This window comes from Electrona antarctica (assembly GCF_951216825.1).
Source record: "Electrona antarctica genome assembly, chromosome: 12".
Classification (NCBI taxonomy): Eukaryota; Metazoa; Chordata; class Actinopteri; order Myctophiformes; family Myctophidae; genus Electrona; species Electrona antarctica.
In genome coordinates, this window is record NC_136793.1 from 32184036 (window position 1) to 32204919 (window position 20884).

General features: G+C 40.6%; 3 protein-coding genes across 10 annotated transcripts in view; 1 reads left to right on the forward strand and 2 right to left on the reverse strand.

Annotated features, from left to right (window-relative positions):
* Window positions 1–323: 323 nt before the first annotated feature.
* Window positions 324–11372, reverse strand: ewsr1b (EWS RNA-binding protein 1b). Of its 6 annotated transcripts, none has more exons than XM_079516236.1 (16): window positions 11257–11372; window positions 10644–10680; window positions 10497–10548; window positions 10245–10395; window positions 9948–10149; window positions 9557–9828; window positions 9271–9433; window positions 4492–4529; window positions 3853–3885; window positions 2667–2782; window positions 2161–2290; window positions 1966–2058; window positions 1730–1862; window positions 1548–1645; window positions 1150–1390; window positions 324–705 (listed from the first exon to the last, which is right to left on the reverse strand). In XM_079516236.1, the coding sequence occupies exons 1-16, from the start codon at window positions 11270–11272 to the stop codon at window positions 669–671; spliced, it is 1812 nt and encodes a 603-aa protein (XP_079372362.1). In that variant the 5' UTR covers window positions 11273–11372; the 3' UTR covers window positions 324–668. The 6 variants fall into 6 exon arrangements, with proteins under 6 accessions (XP_079372362.1, XP_079372361.1, XP_079372359.1 ...); XM_079516235.1 differs by having other exon boundaries at window positions 1548–1648; window positions 11257–11370; XM_079516233.1 differs by having other exon boundaries at window positions 1948–2058; window positions 11257–11369.
* Window positions 11373–12094: 722 nt separating this feature from the next.
* rhbdd3 (rhomboid domain containing 3) lies at window positions 12095–14853 on the forward strand. Its single transcript, XM_079516425.1, has 5 exons — window positions 12095–12692; window positions 12913–13296; window positions 13446–13572; window positions 13677–13940; window positions 14520–14853. The coding sequence occupies exons 1-5, from the start codon at window positions 12530–12532 to the stop codon at window positions 14686–14688; spliced, it is 1107 nt and encodes a 368-aa protein (XP_079372551.1). The 5' UTR covers window positions 12095–12529; the 3' UTR covers window positions 14689–14853.
* A 647-nt stretch (window positions 14854–15500) lies between these two features.
* The window catches only part of emid1 (EMI domain containing 1), a 64688-nt gene continuing 59304 nt past the window's right edge, over window positions 15501–20884 (reverse strand). The window contains exons 14-16 of one of the 3 annotated variants that reach the window (XM_079516423.1): window positions 20808–20852; window positions 17647–17737; window positions 15501–16869 (exon numbers count right to left, since the gene is read on the reverse strand). In XM_079516423.1, the coding sequence (XP_079372549.1) occupies window positions 16733–16869; window positions 17647–17737; window positions 20808–20852 (273 nt within the window). In that variant the 3' untranslated portion in view covers window positions 15501–16732. Of the gene's footprint in view, window positions 16870–17646; window positions 17738–17915; window positions 18001–20798; window positions 20853–20884 lie in introns of all 3 variants that reach the window. The other 2 variants (XM_079516422.1, XM_079516424.1) reach the window with 2 other exon arrangements.

Here is a 20884-nt window from a genome sequence, read left to right on the forward strand (position 1 = left end):
TCAAATCATAAAGCTCACAATGTTCGTTTTGAATGATAAACGCTGCTTACAGACCACTGGTCTGAAAAACAAATATTTTAGCACATTATGAAATTATATCCAATATCCACCCTTTCACAGGTAAAGAAACTTTAAAGTAGACAAAGTAATATTTGTTTCAACTCACTTGCTTTGTGAAACACCGTGAATTAACATATTTTGAGAACATTTTAGCGGCTGAAAAGCTAAACATGGACATTCCCTCTAAAATGGATATGGAATGTGTTCAGACTTTGGATAAAACATGCAGCACCAGGTAAGAAATTCAATTACTCTCATCAAGGTTGGTGTAACAAAGAAATCAAATGAGAGCTTTTTTTATTTTCCAAATTTGTCAATACACAACTATCAGTTGGTCAAGGGGAACAGGAGGCAATTTACGATAAAAAGAAAAAAGATCTTACAATACACTGTAAAAACTAACTTGCATACGGTATTTAAAAATTCAAAAAAACATGCACAAGACAATGGCAAAATATTGAATAAACTAGAAAACATTTGAGCTGAGTGAAACTGCACCAGGATATTCAAAAGCAGTTCTAGAACCATATATGGAATCATAAATTAGAAATGTCCACTGAAGAAAAAAAAAATCTGCACTAAACAGAAAATTCAGTATTCGTTGTTTTTCAGTAAGGTCGGTCTCGGCGTTCCTGGCGATGATCCCTGGTAAAGAAGAAAACCGGAATGACAAATTGCACTTGAACATTGACATTACACATGAACTTTTTCCATCCATAATTAAACAAACTCCAACCATGCGGTTCATATGAAACACTAGGAACGGACGCAATGTGTCACATCTGCTACATTTAACGGCTTCTTGTTTGGGTATGGCCGTTTTCTGAGATTGAAATTAGGATACGTGGAAAATTAAAGCATCTTCCGCTTAGACACCAAGACGTGTCTAGTCTATATCTTTACTGTCGTTTATTTGGTGACACTCTCCATGTTGACTATAATGTTATATAAACAAATTGACAGAGCATTCCCGAGTTTGGAGTTGCAAAAGACAACATAGTCGACTTTATAAAACATTATGAGTGCATATTGAGTTTTGCAAAGTGGTAATGCAGTTCTGGTAAAAAGTATTGCGAGTCATGTCCGTACCTCATGTCCATCTTGCCGGGTGGACCCATTCCTCTTCCACCTCTACCGCCCATGGGTGGTCCTCCACGCACCCCACGGAATCCCCCTCTATCCATCCCACCGCGTCCTCTAAAACCACCACGGTCGCCTCCCCAGCCTCCACGGAAACCTCCAGGCCCCCCTGGTCCTCCAGCTCCAGGGCCACCTCGGTCCATGCCTCTGCCCCCACGCATTCCCATACCACCTCTGCCACGATCACCGCCTGAAAGAAACACAATATCCAAGTTTAGTTTATATCCCACATACTCAAAACATTAATTAAAAAGGAAGCTCCTATTACATTCTTCCAACTAAGACGATTACACCTTTTGAAATAGTATTCCAAAACTGACTTGAGTGACAAGTTCACAAATCCTTACCTCCAGGGGGGAATGGAGGTCCACCACCTAGACCTTCTGGTCTGGGAGCCTTGCATTGGTTACACTCCATCCTCCAGGCAAAGTTTTGGTTGCCACATCCGCTGAGAAAAATTAGAATTTGAATATAAGCGTTTCAAGCCAATGTTTAATGCAGAAAATCGCATGCATGAATGAATACTTACGGGTTAGGGCACTCCCAGTCCCCAGCTCTCTGCTGCATATTGCCACCAGTAGGTCCTCCCCTCCCTCCGCCCATTCCACGTGGAGCACCTCGTGGGACAAAGCCTCCGCGCTCACCTCCACGGCCCATCATACCTATTAAACATGGAGTTATGAAATTAGGAAAACGATATTTCTATACCAGGACTCAATCTTTCTAAAACACATTGCTGATATTCACCTCCACGACCCATCATACCATCTCGCATAGGCATGCCACCTCGCATCCCTCCCATCATAGGCTTTCGTCGTGCCATGGAAACCTTCAGCCTACGGGTCTGGAACTCCTTGCCTTCAAATGAAATAGAAAGATATTAAGGATTCATCTAATAAAAGTTTGTATTGTTCAGTGCTGGAAATGCAGAATCAAGAACAGGCAGAGCACAAAACATACCATCAAAGTGCTCCACTGCTGCTTTGGCACAGAAGGGTTCTTCATAAGACAGGGTTGCATCACCCTTGGGCTTTCCAGAGTCCTTGTCTGTGTAGATGTTAATAGCCGGCTGACCCAATCTGCGGTTAATCTGAAGAAACAGTACAGAGGAATTCATTACATACTAAAGTTGCCACAAGTCCACTTTGCAAAGGCGATCGGGTGGTGCATCGGTTGTGGGTTCGAATCCACCATAGTGCATATGGTTTGTGAATACAATTGGCCCATGTTTGGGTAGGGAAGCTGGGCAAGTGGGTGATATTTGTCAAATGCATGAATTTCCTACAGGCTGCTGTGTCACCCGTCAGCAGGGAGTGATGGTGGGAGGCTGACGTTGGGAGTCTCCTCACTGGCTGATGTGTCAGTAGGATACAACAGCCTTGACAACAAAAGTGTTTGTGAGGAGTAATCATTTGAAATAACTAAATTGGGGAGAAAAGGGGTTAAAAAGAGCAGGAAATTCTTACCCTTATAGGTCCGACATGCTTAAAGAATTCAGCCATCTCATCTATAGTGGCGTTCTCAGTCAGCCCAGTAATGTAGATCGTGCTGTTCTCAGAATCATCCTGCTCCTCAGGGCGTCCTGAAAAAGAAAGTATTGCAGATTAGAAACTTACAAAAAGACTTACAAAAATAGGCCACAAGCAGAGAAAAACATGGTAGAATAATCATCCAATATAAATTAAGTAGAGATGCCACGATCCGCTCTTCTGATCGGGGACGATAGACAAAAAAACATTGGGATCTGACTACAGCGAAAATGACCAATCAAACTCTCCGATCCAAGCACTCCATTCCAGTACTCCGCTTCAGCACTTCGTTCCATCCAGCGTGATCATAACAGTGCTACAAGCAGGCAGTGTGGCTCTGCTAGCAGGTAGCCAGAGTGCAGGGCAGGCAGCTAGCCTAGCCAGCAGGCTGCTGCTGCTCGAGCGGCAGTACTGTACGAGTCAAGCGCTGAGCGGAGCAAGCAGCAATGTCAGCTGTATTAGAAGATGCAACAGCAGAATGCAAAACTTGCAAAAAAAAAATAAAGAGCTCGATTCTCCACCCTGGCAACAGCAGCAAATTCCTCTTTAGCGTCGATCAGCAATAATTATCTTAGACGAGAGACCGCACACATGCTAATGACTGCTTAAGTGCTAACAAATGCTAAGTGGGATCAGGGGTCCTTCAGGGAGTTCCAAGGGGTCCCCAGGAAAGTGATTGTTTAATAAATTGGTCAGTTATTCTCAGAACCTGCTGTTGTGTAACTTGTTGACCATTATTCTGGGGAGGTTATGTTCGGGTTGAGTCATATCACTTGATCAATCCTGATTAACATTCCAGACTAGAAAATCAGTAATAAAAAGTAAAGATAAAAAAGTGCTACCTGCCATATATTAGACAGCATAGACTTAAATATGTGCGGTTTTGATGGTTAACCCATTTAGGCCTGAGGCCGATTCTAAAAACGCCTCTAAATCCTGACCTAAGTTTTCTGAAAAACATATTTTTCAGCATCAACATTTTTGAATACTGTACATACTGTACAGAACGCAAAAATGGGTTCCCGCACAGAATGGGTTAATCGGGAGTGGAAAAATCGTGATAGAGGCATCCCTAAAATTAAGGCCATTATGTAACAAGCTACACGTCTAGTCATCTACTCACCCATTTCACGCTCTCCTTCGCTGTTCATGGGTCCTGTAGTCCATCAAATGAGGGTAAGAGAGAAAAGGTAAAGACAAGTCAGTGTGTGCCAACTTGGACATTACATTACTCCTGAGGAGCATTATAAGAGATAACCCAGACACTCCAAATATATCAGCCTCAGCCATATAGGAAAGTTGAAAATGATACCTGACGGATGACCATATTTCCCTCAGTGTAATATTGATATTTGGATGAATAATACCTCAGACCCTTTTGCAAATAATTGTGTATCATATGTCTTTAAGACCAGATATGAATGCTCAAAAAACCCAGGAATTCAGTCCATGAGATTTAAGACCGTAAGAAACAAGACATGTCTGTTGCCATCGGAGATTTGTGATTAACCTGATAAAAACTCAACCTGACAAAACTGTGAAACCACAGGCAGTGAATGAGTGATAAAAGCAAAATGTTTACCAAGTACCCCAGAGGAAGAGGTCTTGCACCCCAAAAGAACCCCCCTTTATGTTCAGGTGATCATATAAATAAAAACTGTGTACCACAATGTAATATGCATCAAAGATATTCGGAGCATATTTGCTCAAAAAGGTTTTAAGGTTTGGAGTGGACTAACCAGTGTAATACTCGTTAACTTACCACCAGGCTTACTGAAGCCACCTCTGTCTCCAGCGCTGCTATGGGGGAATAAATGGAGATATGAAGGCGATTTCCCATTTACGGCCACTTCCACGCCTCGAGCCATGAGGCTTGGATATGGGAGTAATGAAGACATTCCTTGCTATCCTAACAGCAGTTAACTCCCAAAAGTGATCAATATACAATTCAAACGAGGGGAGATGGGGATTTGTCCGTTATAAATTTGCTAGCTTGCTACAAAGTTAATGACAGATTTAAGTAGTGCTATACAAATAACAAGTTTTCATTACCATTGACAAAACCCATCAAAATGTGTACAATACCCCTCAAAATTGTACATATAACAATTCCAGATGCATTGATAACTAATAATTACCATTACACATCTAAATGGTGTAACCTTGTACCAACACCAACCTTCAACAAAATGTACACTTCAAATAAATATGTACTAGTTAATAAAAATACAATGCATCTGAAATTTCACAATAGGATCAGGTGATCATTTTCACCTTTGTAAGAAAAATAAAAAAAACAATTGCTCAGTGTTTTACAGACACAATTTTAACAATATGAACAAATTAAATATATTTCATTTGATTGTTACAATATCTACCAAGTTAAAACATTGACTGCCTTTGATGAGATCTCCATCTTTTCAAATACAACTGTAGTATGCCATGGACGGAGATCTCCGTCTTTTGGAGTTATAAATCCAATATCCTCTTTTATATTTACATATAGTAGTGTTCCACGTCACTAGGCAACACTCGGCTGCTGTAATGGCTGTGATCTTTCTCGGAATTGATGCGCAGATTGAGGTGATTGAACAGAACGTCAATGTTAAAAAAATCTGCAGTTACTATAGTAACGCTTCTGATAAACGCAAAGTAACTAGTGGCTGATCCGTAATGGCCGATTACTACTTCCGGTTCACTGGGGTGCAATTTCAGGGGTTTCAAAATAAAACATCCAGTTGTATTCCTCGCTACTGAACGGACTATAAACTGAGCACAACCGTGGCAGTCAATGTTAAAACAAAAATATTTTTTTTTTATTACAAAAACAAACTCTTAATAGATTTGCCCATCATGCTTTTGAAACCACCATCCTTAGTTGTTGGAATATAGGCAGACCCCGAATCTTTGTTTAAGCGCCCCTCCTGCTGCTTAAGTTGCCGGCTCTGTATTGAGTACAGGTACTTTCTAGAGTATAGATGGTTTTAAATGGCTCTCACTGTTACCTGTACGGTATAAATGTGACAAAGCATGTTAAAAAGTGCTCAAAATAATGTGATCAAACATTTGTATTCCAAACCACAAAAACATACTGATAATTGCATTAATGTGAGACATGAACACCCATCCCCCAAATATTCATGTGGCATAACAAAATGGTTACCAAATTATGAAAGCCATTATGGAGATGCTATGTGGGTAACTTTACTATTTATGAATCATGCATAATATCTCATGTATCCTTCCCTTAGTGTTTCTGCTGTAATAATTTTGCAGTGGTACACCACTACTGAAAACATAGTATAAACTGTCATTTAGCCATGTTGTTATCCAACTAAAGTGTAGTCCAGATGATTTGATAATTTAAATTTGATAACAGAACCTCAACTTTAAACATAATTTGGGTGGCCACAAAGATGAACAATGAGACCAAACTAGAATTATTGCCACAGCTGTATTAAAAACTTAAGAGAAAACACTATTATTTATCATACCACCTGATGATGATGGACTCCAGACTGAAACTTCAAAACAGTTAACCATGAGTTTGCAAATCCTTGCACTACAAACTCGAGAATGCAACTGGGCACAAAACTGAGGCATCAGCCGTTGAACCAATAATTGGCTAAATTAAGCTCCATAACGTATGCCACTTAAGGGGAACACCATGAGTAGTGTTGTTAATTTGCTGATACCGAGGGCTGTTATGGTTAAGAAAAAACGAAGGAAAAACTTTTCCAACAGGAAATAAAGGCTCAAATGAACAATGCAACGCACAGAATTGCTTTTCAAATAATGGGGCTTTTCCCCCTTGATTTGAGCTCCATCTAGTAATTACCCAGCTGTTTAGGGATGAGCATGAATGTTTAACACATTCAGACCGTTAAACGTGTACAAACGTAATTTCTAATCCAACAGTTGGATCCAGTGGACGTGTACACACTTCATGCGCTATTTTTTTTATTAACAAAAAATAAAAATTCTCTTTTGGGGTTTGCCTCTCCTTCTGCACCATACTCCTTGCTGTTGGCACTGCCGTTCACTTCCTTGTTTACGGCTCAGAAAGAATGCCTCGTATCTCCTAATCGAGGGAGTGCTCCATGGTTTTGACCAAAAGAGCATACATTTCTGACTTCAACAAGCCTCTCGTTTAGAATATGAATGCTTCTAGAGAGACTTTAGCGTAATCATCGCGAAGCAAGCAAGCAACATTATGCCTCCCGTTTTTGGGGGGGCGGAAGGTGGGGATTTTCAGAGTAAAATCTCCCATATATTCTGGCACTCTATAGCGCCTTTATTTTGAAGAAAATCCCGGCACTGATTGTGTTCGTACATACAGTACAATAATTTGAGCTCCATCTAGAGTACAGTACAAGATTTAAAAGGCTTTGCTCAATATTGGAATAAATAATGTTATGTACACGGTACACCTGATTTCATGTATTCTTCCATCCAAAATTAACTAATTAGGGAAAACTAATGCTAAGAGGCAATACATGCTCCTTCCAACATCCAAACTTTGCTTTTTCAGAAAGACGGGTGTTTCATTTATGACCTACTTGACACTCCTACACCTCAGATTGCCAGAACTCTTTTTTTCAATGTCAGGAGAAGCATGTAGTGACAATAAAACTAATACATCCATAAAACTAAAAAAAAAAAAACTGAAAATCTAAACTAACAATATTTTTAAAGACTATAAACCCACAAAGCAGGACAAATCTGTGATGTTGGGTCTGACAACCTTGAGCCCTACATTTCCAGAAGTTAAAATGGATTCAAACCCCAAGAAGTTTCTCACAGCTACTTTTCCATGCATAAAAGGGGAGCTTGCTGGAAAACTGAAATACAGTGGCATTCCCCTATATATATATATATATATATGTCTCTTTTTAAGAAACCAATCCGAACTTGTGAAAAGACGAAAAGAGAAGTTAGCAGATTGTTGGAATACCTCTACTCTATTGCCTATTATGGTCACCTCAAATGTTGCCCATCTTTTATCGCAGTTCTGCTCAAATGTGTATTTATACCATAATTAAAAAAGATTTAACAAACACTTTCTAGATTCTCTGTACCTCCCACACCAATTTAAGCAACCAATTTGCCAATTGAATCACTCCATTGAAAATCCAAGAAAGCTCATAATTTTCTTCATATCCACTAGAAAGTGGGTTGGTAAATTGAGAAAGAAATGGCCATCGACAAAGACAGTCTTGCAAACCCATGACTCTTAAAACTCGGTATAGGAAAAAAACAAGATACCTTTTAGTTTATAAGTGATTACGTGGAAATTGTTCCCTTCTTAACTTCATATAACACCCAAATGTGAATTTCATTTATAAATATTTCTTCAAAGCCCATTAAAGTCCATTTTAAATAATGCATGATATATGCACAGGTTGCTCTAGATGTCTCAGCAAATTCACAAGGCAACTGATGAGAAAACTGAAGTTGTACACCAACTTCTAATATTACCAATAAAAGCAACTATTAGGCAAGTGTGTCAAAATCCCTAGAACCTTGAGCTACCCAAAGTAATGTGAGTGCACCACAAATAAACCTCAGTTTGAAAGGCTACGGTCGAATGACATGGGATACCAGCACTTAACACGTACGTATTTGACGTGTATACACATCCTCATTTTGTAATAATGATATAAAACATGATCGCTTAAATCCATTGACAGTGGCCGTTGCTAGGCAACGCCTTGCTCAGAGCTCCAAGACATGTTTTGCGAATGCACGCAGCCATTCATTTCCTTGTTTACGGGCCAACAAAACGTTGCTATTCTCTCTAAATCTATGTCGCTCTCCATGGTTCATCATAACGCAGATGTTCTGTCCTAATTTCTGACTTAACCAAGCATCTCGTTTGGAATATTAACGCTTTTAAAGAGAGATCAGACTTATTAGCGCAAGGGAGTAATGGAACATTATACCTCCCAGTTTGGGGGAAATGGAAAGTAAAGTCTGCCCATCTGCTTGGCACTCTAGCGCCATTATTCTGAAAAATTCCCCCGGTAAAAGTAGTGTTAAATTTCTCTCTAGAAAGGCTCTTTTAGATGGTAGTGGGGGGGGGGGGGGGTGTGTGGCTTAACAGACCGTAAACCAACAGGCAACTCCCTACTATCAGTTACCCAAAGCATTTCTTATTATGGATCATCATTTTCAAATCATGTGCTGAATCATGAATAAAAAAATGTGCCATTACAATGTGTATTGCACAGTGCATGGACAATTGTGCAACCCAACTATGATGAGAAAACACTACCTTTCTTACCTTTTGGCCTTTTCAGAGGTAGGGCTGGGACAAATTCTTCATGCTTGGTTAAAATTGATACCCACACTGGCACTTAATTAATCTTTGACAACTATTGTCTTTGGATTGTGGGAAACCAATAATTTGGAAAATAGGAATGAAATCATTCTTTAATGATTCAAAAGGACTTTAGGAGAGTGCCTCAGCCCTGCTCTACATGGCCACCGCACCTGTGGATGAAAATACAAGCAGGGTTACATATATAGGAAAGGAACTTACCCCATGCCACGTCCCATGCCGCCACGCCCACGATGCATCATTCCACCTCTGTCAAACCCATCCCTGGCATGACCTCTGCCTTCCCCTGACCCTGGATACCTTGAAGGCGGCTCTGAAGCAGAGTAACCAGAACTTCCACCCTGGCCTTCTTGCCTGTAATTATCTGAAAAACAAAAATGTTAAAATATTCAATTGTGCAAACACTAACAAGTTCCTACCCTTACAATTAAATGTGAAGAGGTAGGCTTGTTTAGTTAATACCATAACCACACAATAAAACACCCACTGTAATGGCTGGATTGGTTGTAACTGGGAGGTCCACCTTGCTGGCCGTACTGACTGGGTGGAGGCTGTCCATAGGAACCTGAGGTCTGAGGAGGAGGGTAGGCAGATGGTGGAGCCGCTGCCGGCTGTGCTGGGGGCTGCTGCTGATAGCTGCTCTGCTGTTGGGCATAGCTTCCTTGTGGAGTCTGGTACCCAGTTTGCTGTTGGCCATATGTAGCTGGCTGGGAATAGCTATTCTGGCTGTAACCAGTTGGTTGACTGGTGGCGTTGTAACTAAAATGGAAAAAGAACAAGATCAATGACCAATATACCTCAAGAGCATGAATCTTCATCTAGGAAACAGTGGTCGTTTCATCCTCTGCCATAATAAATTAAGTGACATGGGCACATACCTCTGGGGTGCAGCTGGTGCTGGCTGCTGACCATAGCCAGGGTAGGCAGACTGGGCTGTGTAGCCTGGCTGAGACCCATAAGTGGACTGGGTAGCAGCTGGAGCAGCAGCAGCAGGGGTGCTATCATAAGCACTTGCCCCATAACCCTGTGTGGGCTGGGAGTAGCCATGAGCAGCACTGGCCTGGGCAGCAGGATATCCAGCTGTGGAAACATAAATAGTAGATTTTGGTAACCACCTCAACTGGGCTTACGGGAGATGCATCCGTGATGTGATTCAACCATAGAACAATACTAACCTGCTGCTGGCTGTGCATACGAGGACCCATACTGCTGTTGTGGTTGGGCATAGGTTCCAGCTGCTGCTGCTGCTGGCTGAGCGTAACTGGTGTCTGCAGCTGCAGCAGCAGGTTGGGCATACGAGCCATAACTCTGTTGGCTATAACCCTGCTGAAGAACAAAGGGGGGAAAATTGGACTCGGGCAAAAATAGCATCATATCGTTCCATCACCATAAGTGAGGCTTCTTCACTAATCCGTTTAAATTCTCACCTGTGCAGACTGGCCATACGCCTGTGCGGGCTGAGCAGCATAGGAACTGTACCTGTAAAAAGTACAATGTGCAGTCATTATTTCCAATATATATAAATACTGTATAATAGCGATGTAAAATCTCAAATTATACCACACGTTTCTTACCCTGTTTGGGCACTGGCCTGTGTGTAGGCACTGTAATCTGTAAAAAAAACAAAACACGTTTGTAAACATGTTAAAAAAATACGAAAATAACGTGGATTTAAAGTAAGCAGTTGATTTATTGCTCCTAGTATCGATGATTGTGTTGGTGTGTTGGTCAAAATTGGATATTATTTTTAAATCAACACAACACTGGCAAACTCCTTCGCGCGCAACCCATGCTAAGGCCGCCTTGCTAACGTTAGCATCATTCCTCACATAGTTCATCACAATAAAATAAGCCAAATAAGACGGATTCACACAAACTGCTTCCATTTTTAAAACGCGTATAAAAAAACCCTCATTAATCAAACACGATTATATATAATATACTAATATAGAATAAGATAATGAACATGCGACGTTCCAGAGAAAAATGGGCCAAATCGGGACCTCAAGTTAGGCCTTGAGCCTCCCTTCGCCGGCGACCGTGAACGAAAACTAACGCCTCTTACACATCTAAACATTTAAACAACACAATAGCACTCCAATGGACATTTATCAATAAAACACGTAATTTAGTTATTGAACATTCTCTTTAAACCGAGATATGTCGAAATGTTGGAATTTTGCCTACCCGGAGCGGACGCCATCTTGATGTATCTGCGTGAAAGAGCTACTGCGGACTGCGTGTGTGTGTGCCTTCACTGCTGTGTGTGGCTACTGGCTAGCTAAAATCTTTCTGCTAGCTAACTGCGCTTGTTCTCAGTGTTGCCAGTTCTTTGCGAGAGAAACAAGCAATCTAGCTACACTCTTACCTATTTAGGGTTAGGGGCCGGGTCTGTTAAAATTGGATGATCATCAGACAGACAGCTATATATATTAAAAACATTTAACAACATAAATCGTGTATGGGGGTCTCGAGTCGTGTTCTGTCGACTGAACTTGACTCACGTACATGGGCTGTTTTAAGTTTTCCTTTGTTTTGCCAATGTGTTCCCAGATTGGGGGGGGGGGGTCAGATGGGGTTCCGCCCTTGGCTTAGAGTATATATGAAGGTTCCGCCATAGATATATATGGGTTCCGCAAACAAATACATATTCATTTTGGAAGGTCCTGCGACTCCTGCCTCTGGTTTAAACAACATTTAGGAAGCAACACTTTGGAAACAAGACCAAAGCCTGGCCCAAAGTCGCTTATAACAAGCGGAAATGGCAACACGGCTCTGCAGCTGCATCGCCATCATCTCGCGATAGACACCGCGCTGCTCAAGGTTGGAATAAACCAATTGATTCTAGTCTAGAGCCTTTCAATGGTGTTAACTTGTGACCAATGCATATTATTATTTGTATTTCTTTATTTATTTATTTATGTACTTATTTATTTATTCAAAATGTTCGTCATTGTGCTATTTAAATTGAAGCGGTCGTTTACTCGTTTTCCACATTGTTTTAAAGAGAAGATACGTGGTCATTTGGAATTGTCCAAACCAGCGGGGTAGGAATAAACAGGAAGTTAGGAACTGTGGATGATCCTGATGTGAGCAATTCATTTCGGCAGTTATTTGTGGGGTATTCTTTTCCACAATAGTCGTTTTCGAGAAGCATTTTAAGTAAATTTACGACTCGGACCATTGGCTATGGGGATGAGGGTTTCAGTTCAGAGCAGCATGTCAGATGATCATATACTGTACTCATGATGGCATCAAAATAGAAATCTACTCCATATCAAACTACTTGGATGCAAATGGGACACTGATTGCAGCAAGACACATTTTGATTGATTGGTTGAAGACTTTATTAGTCAAAAATGTAGGTATAGTAAAACATTTAAGCTAAAAGGATAACAAAACAGTCCCGGGGACTTTGTTTACATTGTGGTCATATACTAACAACGTTACAGTTGCAACAATGCTTGACCGCATATGCTCAGTATGGTTCTGGTTTGGCTCTAATCGGCCAGGTTTCTTCCTCGGCACAGTTTTATTGTTAACAGCAATGGTCCTTATGTACTCTGGAGGCATTCAATCTAGTTTAAGTTTAGGCCCAGGTGGAGACTTCCCAAGGTTCAAAGGTAAGCCTCGCATTAATTCATATTCCATAATATTCTTGATTTCCCTATCTGAAAACGATATGACCAGAGTTAGCTGGTCATATCGATGATCAACTCTTAGATCCTATTTTTTGCAATACCAACCCTTGACAGTTACCTGAAAACCCCTCAATAAAGGCATCCACAACCAAACTAACCACAGAAAATCTCTCTTTCTGTCAACCCTTGCTTTCTGTTACAGACCCGTTGCTTTATGCATTCAGTCACGAGGATTTGTCTTCTCTTCTCGTCAATATTATTCTCCTATTGTTGCTTGGACCGTGTCAGGAGCGACGCTGGGGAACAGCTGCCTTCCTTGCCCTTTCCATCTTCTCCACTGCCATTTTACCACCCCTGTATACCCTTGTCATTTTCATTGGTGGGAGTGAGACTAGTCGGATATGTGGTTACTCGGCCACTCAGCTGGCGCTTTTTACAGCTCAGTGTCGCCAGGTGACACAAAAGAAGCTCTTACGATGTGTACCAGTCTGGTTTCTTCCATGGCTTTATCTACTCCTCAGTCTGCTGCTGTTGCCAAGTACACCAGCCCTGCTTCACTTCTGCGCCATATGCATTGGGCATAACTGTATCCTTGTCTGACACATTTTACTAGAAATATTGTCTGTTAAACCTATATTTTTTTTTAAAGAAAAGTCTGAAGTGAGTCATTAATAAGATGACACCAACATGCTTTTTCCAGTCTTGCTACTTTATGTTACTTAATACATTTCAAAGATCATCAGTCCTTCGTTGGAATTTTACAGGAGCTGGAACACACAAGAATCTTTGCCTTCATTTCTGATTGGGCATGCATTGTTACCTCTACCAGGTTCAGACTGCCCACCTACTCTACCTCACAGAGGTGTGAATCATCTTAGTCAAGTCAATAAATAGTGTCATTTCATTATGCCCACTCACCTCTTGACTCCATGATGATGACTATGTAACTCTCACCCTGTGTTACAGATCTGGATCACTCTCTCACACAATTCCCACAAATCCGACAGCTCCTTCTAGTTGGCCCCCCATGAGAGACACTTCAGTTTTGAATCAACGGCCATGGTTAGACCCTGTCCCTCATTGGATCGTGGAAGGGTCCATTCCTATGTCAGAGGCTCAGCTAATGGAGGAACAGATGATACGGGCTGGAATAATTGCCTCCTTACAGGATGTTCCAGAGGACCCAAGTGCAAAAGTGGAGGTGGCAAAGTCATCAGTGTCCTCTCTCAGGTTTGTATTAGTTGTAAGCATATATGTGCTTATTTAGTTTTTAAAGAATTAGGTGTAGGGTAAGGGTAATATTTTGTTAAAATAATTGTTACATAGCTCTATATTCTGATAGCAATTGTTGCTATAGCTATACTAGAGTGTTTGTTCAGCAACAAGGGTCTCTCACTTTCTTTAGTAAACAAGAGGTCGGGTAGGTCATCCAATCACGACAGAGATCTCATACACATACAGGATAGACAAGTGAAATTGGAAGTGATGACACAAAGAAAATAGAAATGAGCTGACAAAATTGAAACTGGAACATTATCAAATTGAAGCTAATAAATGGGTACTCGTGATTGGATTAAATTTGGCAACTTACTTGAAAATATATTTTCAGTTTATTTAAGAGCTGGAGACAGGGAGACCATAGTTATTGAACAAACTGTATAAAACAATGATTAAAATATATCACCACTTTGCCCTACTTTTAACGTGGTCGTGTGGTGTAATTTATGTTCATGTTTTTAAGTATTAACTAATTTTATTCTTAGAATTGTTGCAATTAATCAAAAGACTAATGGTGACATTTAACTTCAGGTTGCAGCAACTAGAGAAGATGGGCTTCCCTACTGAGAAAGCTGTGGTGGCGTTGGCTGCTTCCAAACAGCTAGATGGCGCCATTTCTCTACTCATCGATGGCCGTGTTGGGGATGAGGCAGTGGTAATAACAAAGGGAAAGAGCATTCTGCCACAACAGGGTCCCTGAAGCAATGTCAGACTCTTGTGCCAGTTTATAGGGGGCTATAGTGGTTACCAGTCAGGCTATGAAAAATGCCTTATTTGTACAATATTTTTTTAGATGCTTGGGTTTTGCTGAGCTTATCTGATGTTAAATGTTCCCTGTGGGTTAATAAAGAGGTTTCTCATTGTATGAGTTCTAATGAACCGAGTGTGAGATTAATTGGCAGTAGGTATAATCACTGTTTAGCAAACAGTTTGTTCTAATATACATAAAATATATATGCCTACTGTATAGGCCTACTATAAAATATATACATCAGATCTTTTCGTTCACAAAGTAACTGAATTAAGAAAAACATGATTTATACTTACTACAAAACAGTATTATGAATCTGGAAAAAATTCAAAACTCCTGGCAAGAAAACTGAAACAGGGCTGATAATATAATTTATAAAATGAGATACCCAGACTCCCAAACCATTTCATACAGAGTCAGTGACTGGCATAGTTATCTAAGATGCAAGTATTGTTTAATGAGTACCATGTATCCATAAATGCACAGAATCTATGCGTGTGTCCGTGTGACTCTAGAATTGTCTGAACGATTGACTTGGTGTACTGTATATATTGCAGAGGACTCGAAGAGAGTTGCCCGGTGTGAAGTCAGCAGTAAGACATATGACATTATTACGCAAATCTATGCGTGTGTGTGTGTGTGTATCTTCACATATCTCGAAACCGCCTTATCTCCATTAAAACTCAGTGTGTGGTGTGTCGCAGAGTTCCCAATGGCCATTGCCCTAGTTACGACAAACTGAGGACAGGTGACCTGTTAAAAACACTGAAAATGTTTTTATTATACCAACCATCTAGACAGGATTATCTTAACACAACACATTTGCAAGCAATAACAAAACACTCAAAATATAAAATGAAGTTACACATACCAGCATACAAAACAATAAACTACAGTTGACCATAATTTTAAATAATTCACAAAATATTTATAAGATGAGAAAGCAATTATCAAGTCTTTTTCATTCTTTTAAACCAGTTTAAATTTACCAATGTAATATTGGGCAAAATGCATTCAAACTCCATTAACAGTTTAAGTATTTCTTATTTGCGTGAGACTGAATGTCAGTCTAGTGTTTGCAGTGGAGGGGGGGGAAGTGTATTAAAAAGCTGACACTAGTAACAGATTTTGAAATGGAATGACAGACAGACCGACAAACGGATGATACCTTTGACTTCTGATGTGGTGTTTGGTTTTAGGGCTTATGATTGTTGCAAATATATTCTACTGGCTATGCAAAATAAGTGAAATGCAGTGTGGTTTGTGCTTTTTTTGGGACACTAATAAATGTAAGTATAGTACATTTCTTAATGTGTATTTAAAGGGGAATAAGCCAACTCACGCCAATAAACTAGACCAGATCACTGACAGCAACTGATATCTCAGTGAGAGGAGATGTCTTCATCTTTTTAGTGCACTACATAACATCAAGTTAAACAATACAATACAAGTATAAAAAATATTAGAGGAAGAGGTTTGTTTGTGTCCTGCAAATTGTACATGCTCAATATACTTAAATAATGAAATCTATTCAGATTCCAGACACATTGTGAAAGACAAAACAAACTCTGATCCAGCCTCTTTTTTTCATCTCACATCTGATTCACCCTTTTTACTCTTAAAGACCCATATTGGCCAGAATAGTTTCCAGCTTATTGAGCACCACAGAAGATTCTCAAAAAGATTTTCCTTTTATCCACCATGAATTGCTTGTTTATTTTCCTGAGGCTGAAGTCCCAAGCTGTGGCCACAAACAATGAGTGAGCTTCTGGGTCTATAAGGAGAACAGTGTTGGGCATGGGGGTGGAGTCATACTCATTCCCAATGAAGGTGGGTATTCTCGAGTATCAGTGGAGTTTCCCTGAGGTGTTCCCCACCTTTAATCAGATGGTTCAGCCCAGAGGGGGTATGAGATCAGCTCTGAATCAGTTGATTGCCCGAGACCAAAAAGGGTGGGGTTAACCCAGTCTCTGATCCTCAGGTTCACCAGGCGCTACTTCCCTCGAACCTTGGTGTCCGAGGAGAGAGGAGGCGAGGCAAGTCGAAATGGAAATCCTCCTGCTCGCTTATCTCTGTAGAAACTTGGGGATGCCGTGCCATACAGGCCGTCCCCAGACCCCATGTCAGGCTCTGTCGAAGATAGAAAGGAGTTGGGACCAGGCTACCCTACCAACCAATGCATGTCCACATAACCAGACTCTACTTTGGCATATCCAATCAATCAGTTACTACCGAGGAGGCTTAAAGAATCTGATTGGCGATAAGTTCGATTGTGTTTTTTCCCCCCTTCTTCTACATGTTAAAGCTACAATCCAAACATATCTTATATACAGTGGTTGGAGATGGTCTCCCTAATCTTACATTAAGACATTTCGACCTGGGTGTAGGGTAAGAGACCTACTGGTTGACATCAGCAATAAGGTTATTTGAAGCAGATGGCCATAGACAGCCATTGATCTGCCATCTTGGCTGTAGTTTGGACAATGTTAGTTACTTCTCTCCGTTGGGAGAGGCATTCAATGGATATACAATTTACAGATTGTAGCTTTAATTCATAAAGCTCAAGCTTTCATTACAACATGATCAGTTGAAATCATAAGAAGTCCATAATTTCCTGACATTGCTGTAATTGAGGTCAGGTGTATGACATGCATTGGTATACATAACCTTGTAAAGGACAAATCTATGGTGCATAACGTTTCATAGTTTCAAAATAAAGACATCATTTTTCAGTTGTACAGTACTGTAGTATATGAGGGAAAAAAATCATATATTTCACATAATTATGTTTCAGTTTTCAGCCTACTCGTCCTACTCGTCATAGCCACAAAACCTTTAGCTCCTGTGCCAATAGGGGCCATGTGGCTATTTGCAGTACAGCTGTAGAAGGATGTCTCTCTGTATTACCTGGCCAGATGATAGCCTCCAGCAACGTCACCCTGCGAGCCAGAAGCTCAAGGTCTGCCTGCAAGTCTTGGAACATCTGCAAGCTAATGTCCTATCAAAGAGCAGTGACAAGGGGGTTTGTGTGAGGGGGTGGAAACAGCAGCCCAGGTCCTGGGGCTGCTTGCGACTGATCACACTGTGTCTCCAAAGAGTAAGTTTGATGGGGATGTGAGACTCCACCCTACTTGACCCCTGCCTAAAGCTGACCCTATCTCAGGCCTCCTACTCACCATGAATACCGATCATAGTCTCGAGGATTAAAACCCTCTCAGCTAAGATCTTCAGCGCCTCTCTGATCTGATGTATTCCGTCCCCCTGTGAAGATAGATACAGCCGTCAAGGTAAAGAGCACAAGCCAAACGCCTGCTTGCCATGGCGCAAGTCATTTTTTTCTTTCAATTCATTACAGCAGTTAGAAGGTTAAAAACAATCCATGTATCTGCCCAGCACTCATTGACATTATCCTATCCATATCTCTCTACCTCCCTCATTCACTGGCCATGCTGCTATACTAAGCCAGTCTCTGCCATGCCGGGCTGGCCAACAATACCATGCACATTACAGACCAGCCGCATTGGTGACAGCTGATGTCCACTGTCACAGCATTGATCATGCCATTCACATTCCATTTTGACGGGTAGCCATTCAGCCAGGCAAGTATTTTCAGAACCATAATATTTCACTCTGCTGTGATCGCAATAGTAGCTAGCAATACAGAGTTTCACTAGGCTACATGAAACAAGTAATATTTTATTTTGAAATCTATGTTGTCATTTGGGTTTATTTATTTAAATCGTTGCTGGCTTTAAGTCAACCCTACAGAAATAAACATGACAAAGTTGAAGTAGCAATGTTAGACAGAGGATTTATGATGCAATAGAAAGCATGCAAAGAATAGTTCATGCTATTGGTGTCTGGGTGAGCGATTCCCTCTAAGAAATGCATTAATGAGATATACCCATGTTGTATTTATACAGAAAAGGGCAAGGTTTCAGTAGGTCACCTAATTCTGTATACAACATGATTGTTTATAACAGAATACAATAGCAAGCTCATGGAAGGTTGGAGCTTAGAGAATTGACATAAAAAATAAATAATAAAAAGTAGCTTGCCGTGCCTTTTTTCTTTGTTATCTGCATAATTTAGCTTTCTCCATAAATCACATTCTGTAGTTTATTTTTACATCCAGAAAAGAAATTGCAGTTGGTGCAGCTGTTAAAGATGGAACCATGCAGCATTGCATTATGGGGTAAAAGAGGATAGCTGTATCCACTCCACTCACCTCAGAACACACCACCCCCTAAACCCACCACCACCCACCACCAAAACATATGGAGCGATTTGGCATATACATTTACACTCATTTTTCAATGAAATGTAAACGACTTGTAAGATAGAGCAGCGTTTTCTCAATTAAGAAAATAATCAGATTCTAACTGGTTAGTGGTTACACCATTTCAGTCATCAGATTGTGTTTGAATGTGTATGTACTGTATATGCCAAAGTCAGATGCTGAGAATGTGACGGTGAAAGGTAGCCATGGGGACAGTAGCTTGCAGAGGGAGTCAGACAGCTTTAGGGTGGAGAGGACAGTGTCATGATGAGGGACAACAGTCCAGAGCACACCCCAAGGACCAAGACGTTAACATCAACACCAAATAACACGACAAATCACACACATGCGCACACACGCACACGCGCACACACACGCACGCACACACACACACACACACACACACACACACACACACACACACACACACACACACACACACACACACACACACACACACAAAACCACCAACAGACAGTCAAACAGTCAAACCGATTAAAAAAACACACACATGGTATGATCTTTGAACACAAGTGCAAGAGATGCAACTCAATTACATGTCAATCACAATCATGTTAACGTTAATGTTGAGTGTAAAAAAAAAACATTTAAAACCATGACCTAAAACTGTAGGTCATGGTTATATCAAACTGAAGTCACTGAATAGACTGATTGTTTTGTCAAGTGAACTTGTAGTAGCATAAGTAAAGATCTCTTACATTTAGATTGTTCTTGTAAAATAAGAAAGATGCAAAAGAAAAGCAGGTATTAGACAGACACAAAGTATAAGGAACACTTCCCCTTTTTGTACATCGTACCTAAATGCACATGTCGATGACATCATCAGCAAGGATTTCAAGCACATGGAAACTGCAGCTTTTCTCTTCCTAGAAGGCTACCTCATTAAAATAGTAGCAATGGCATCAATAAAAAACAAAGTTTATAATGTACAGTAGCTTGAAATCCCTGCCAATAATGTCATTGGTAGGTTGGTACAGTACATTTTGAGCTATCCACACAGCCTGAGCGAGTACAGACAAAAATGATGCCATTATGGTTGCCATAACCCATTATGCCATTATCTATGAGCATTAGTGAAGAAATATATATAGTATATATATATGCCACTGTTAGGTTCTTAGCTTACATATGATTCATGATGACTATTTTTATGTATGTATTACCATGTTTTTGTTCTTGCTTACTATAAATCGCTCTGGATTAAGAGCGTCTGCTAAATTGTAAATTGTAGGCAGAGGGAAAGTGCACATTTGTTTTTACCAGTGTCAGAGTCAGGCAGACAACATTGCCATCACATTTGCTATTTTTGAGGGGCGCTAGCCCCTCCTATATTCAGCTATAGTGTAGATTCTTGTCCTAACACAAACATTAAATGCCATTGGCAATGAATGGAGAATTGACCTCTTATGTAGATGAGCAAATCGGCTATTTTTGTCCTACAAAAAGATTAAATTCTCATTGACAATGAATGGAGAACGATGATGTACGATGATAAGAGCACCCCTCACTTCACATGGGTGTGATTTTTATCTGAAAAAAAAAAGCTGAATGCAATGACACCAACCTGCACTGCTTGACTGGACATTGGACACGTTTTCTGGCTGCGTAAGATTCCCTATACCTGATGCCTCAGTGGCCTTTTGAGTTTTGATTGTTGTTTTGAAGGCAAATCGCCACTACACTTGTCTCTGTCCTCAACCTGTGCTACTCAGTGAGTATGTGAAGTACAGGGCAAGTACACACGCTACCAAAATATCACCTCTCTTACCGGCAGGCCCTTCTCTCCTGGCTCTCCCTTGAGACCTGATGTTCCCTGTGGAAAACATTAACAGAAAAACATTGGAC

Bases quoted from the DNA above. Each gene is read 5' to 3' on its own strand.
- rhbdd3 (XM_079516425.1), top strand. From the start codon at position 12,530: ATGCTTGACCGCATATGCTCAGTATGGTTCTGGTTTGGCTCTAATCGG. The intron at 13,297-13,445 runs GTATCCTTGTCT...TACATTTCAAAG, and splicing joins CATATGCATTGGGCATAACT to ATCATCAGTCCTTCGTTGGA. The intron at 13,941-14,519 runs GTTTGTATTAGT...ATTTAACTTCAG, and splicing joins TCATCAGTGTCCTCTCTCAG to GTTGCAGCAACTAGAGAAGA.
- ewsr1b (XM_079516231.1), bottom strand. The intron at 10,549-10,643 runs GTAAGAAACGTG...TACTTTTTACAG, and splicing joins CAGGCCAGTGCCCAAACAGG to GTACAGTTCCTATGCTGCTC. The intron at 2,783-3,852 runs GTGAGTAGATGA...TTTCTTTTTCAG, and splicing joins CGAAGGAGAGCGTGAAATGG to GACGCCCTGAGGAGCAGGAT.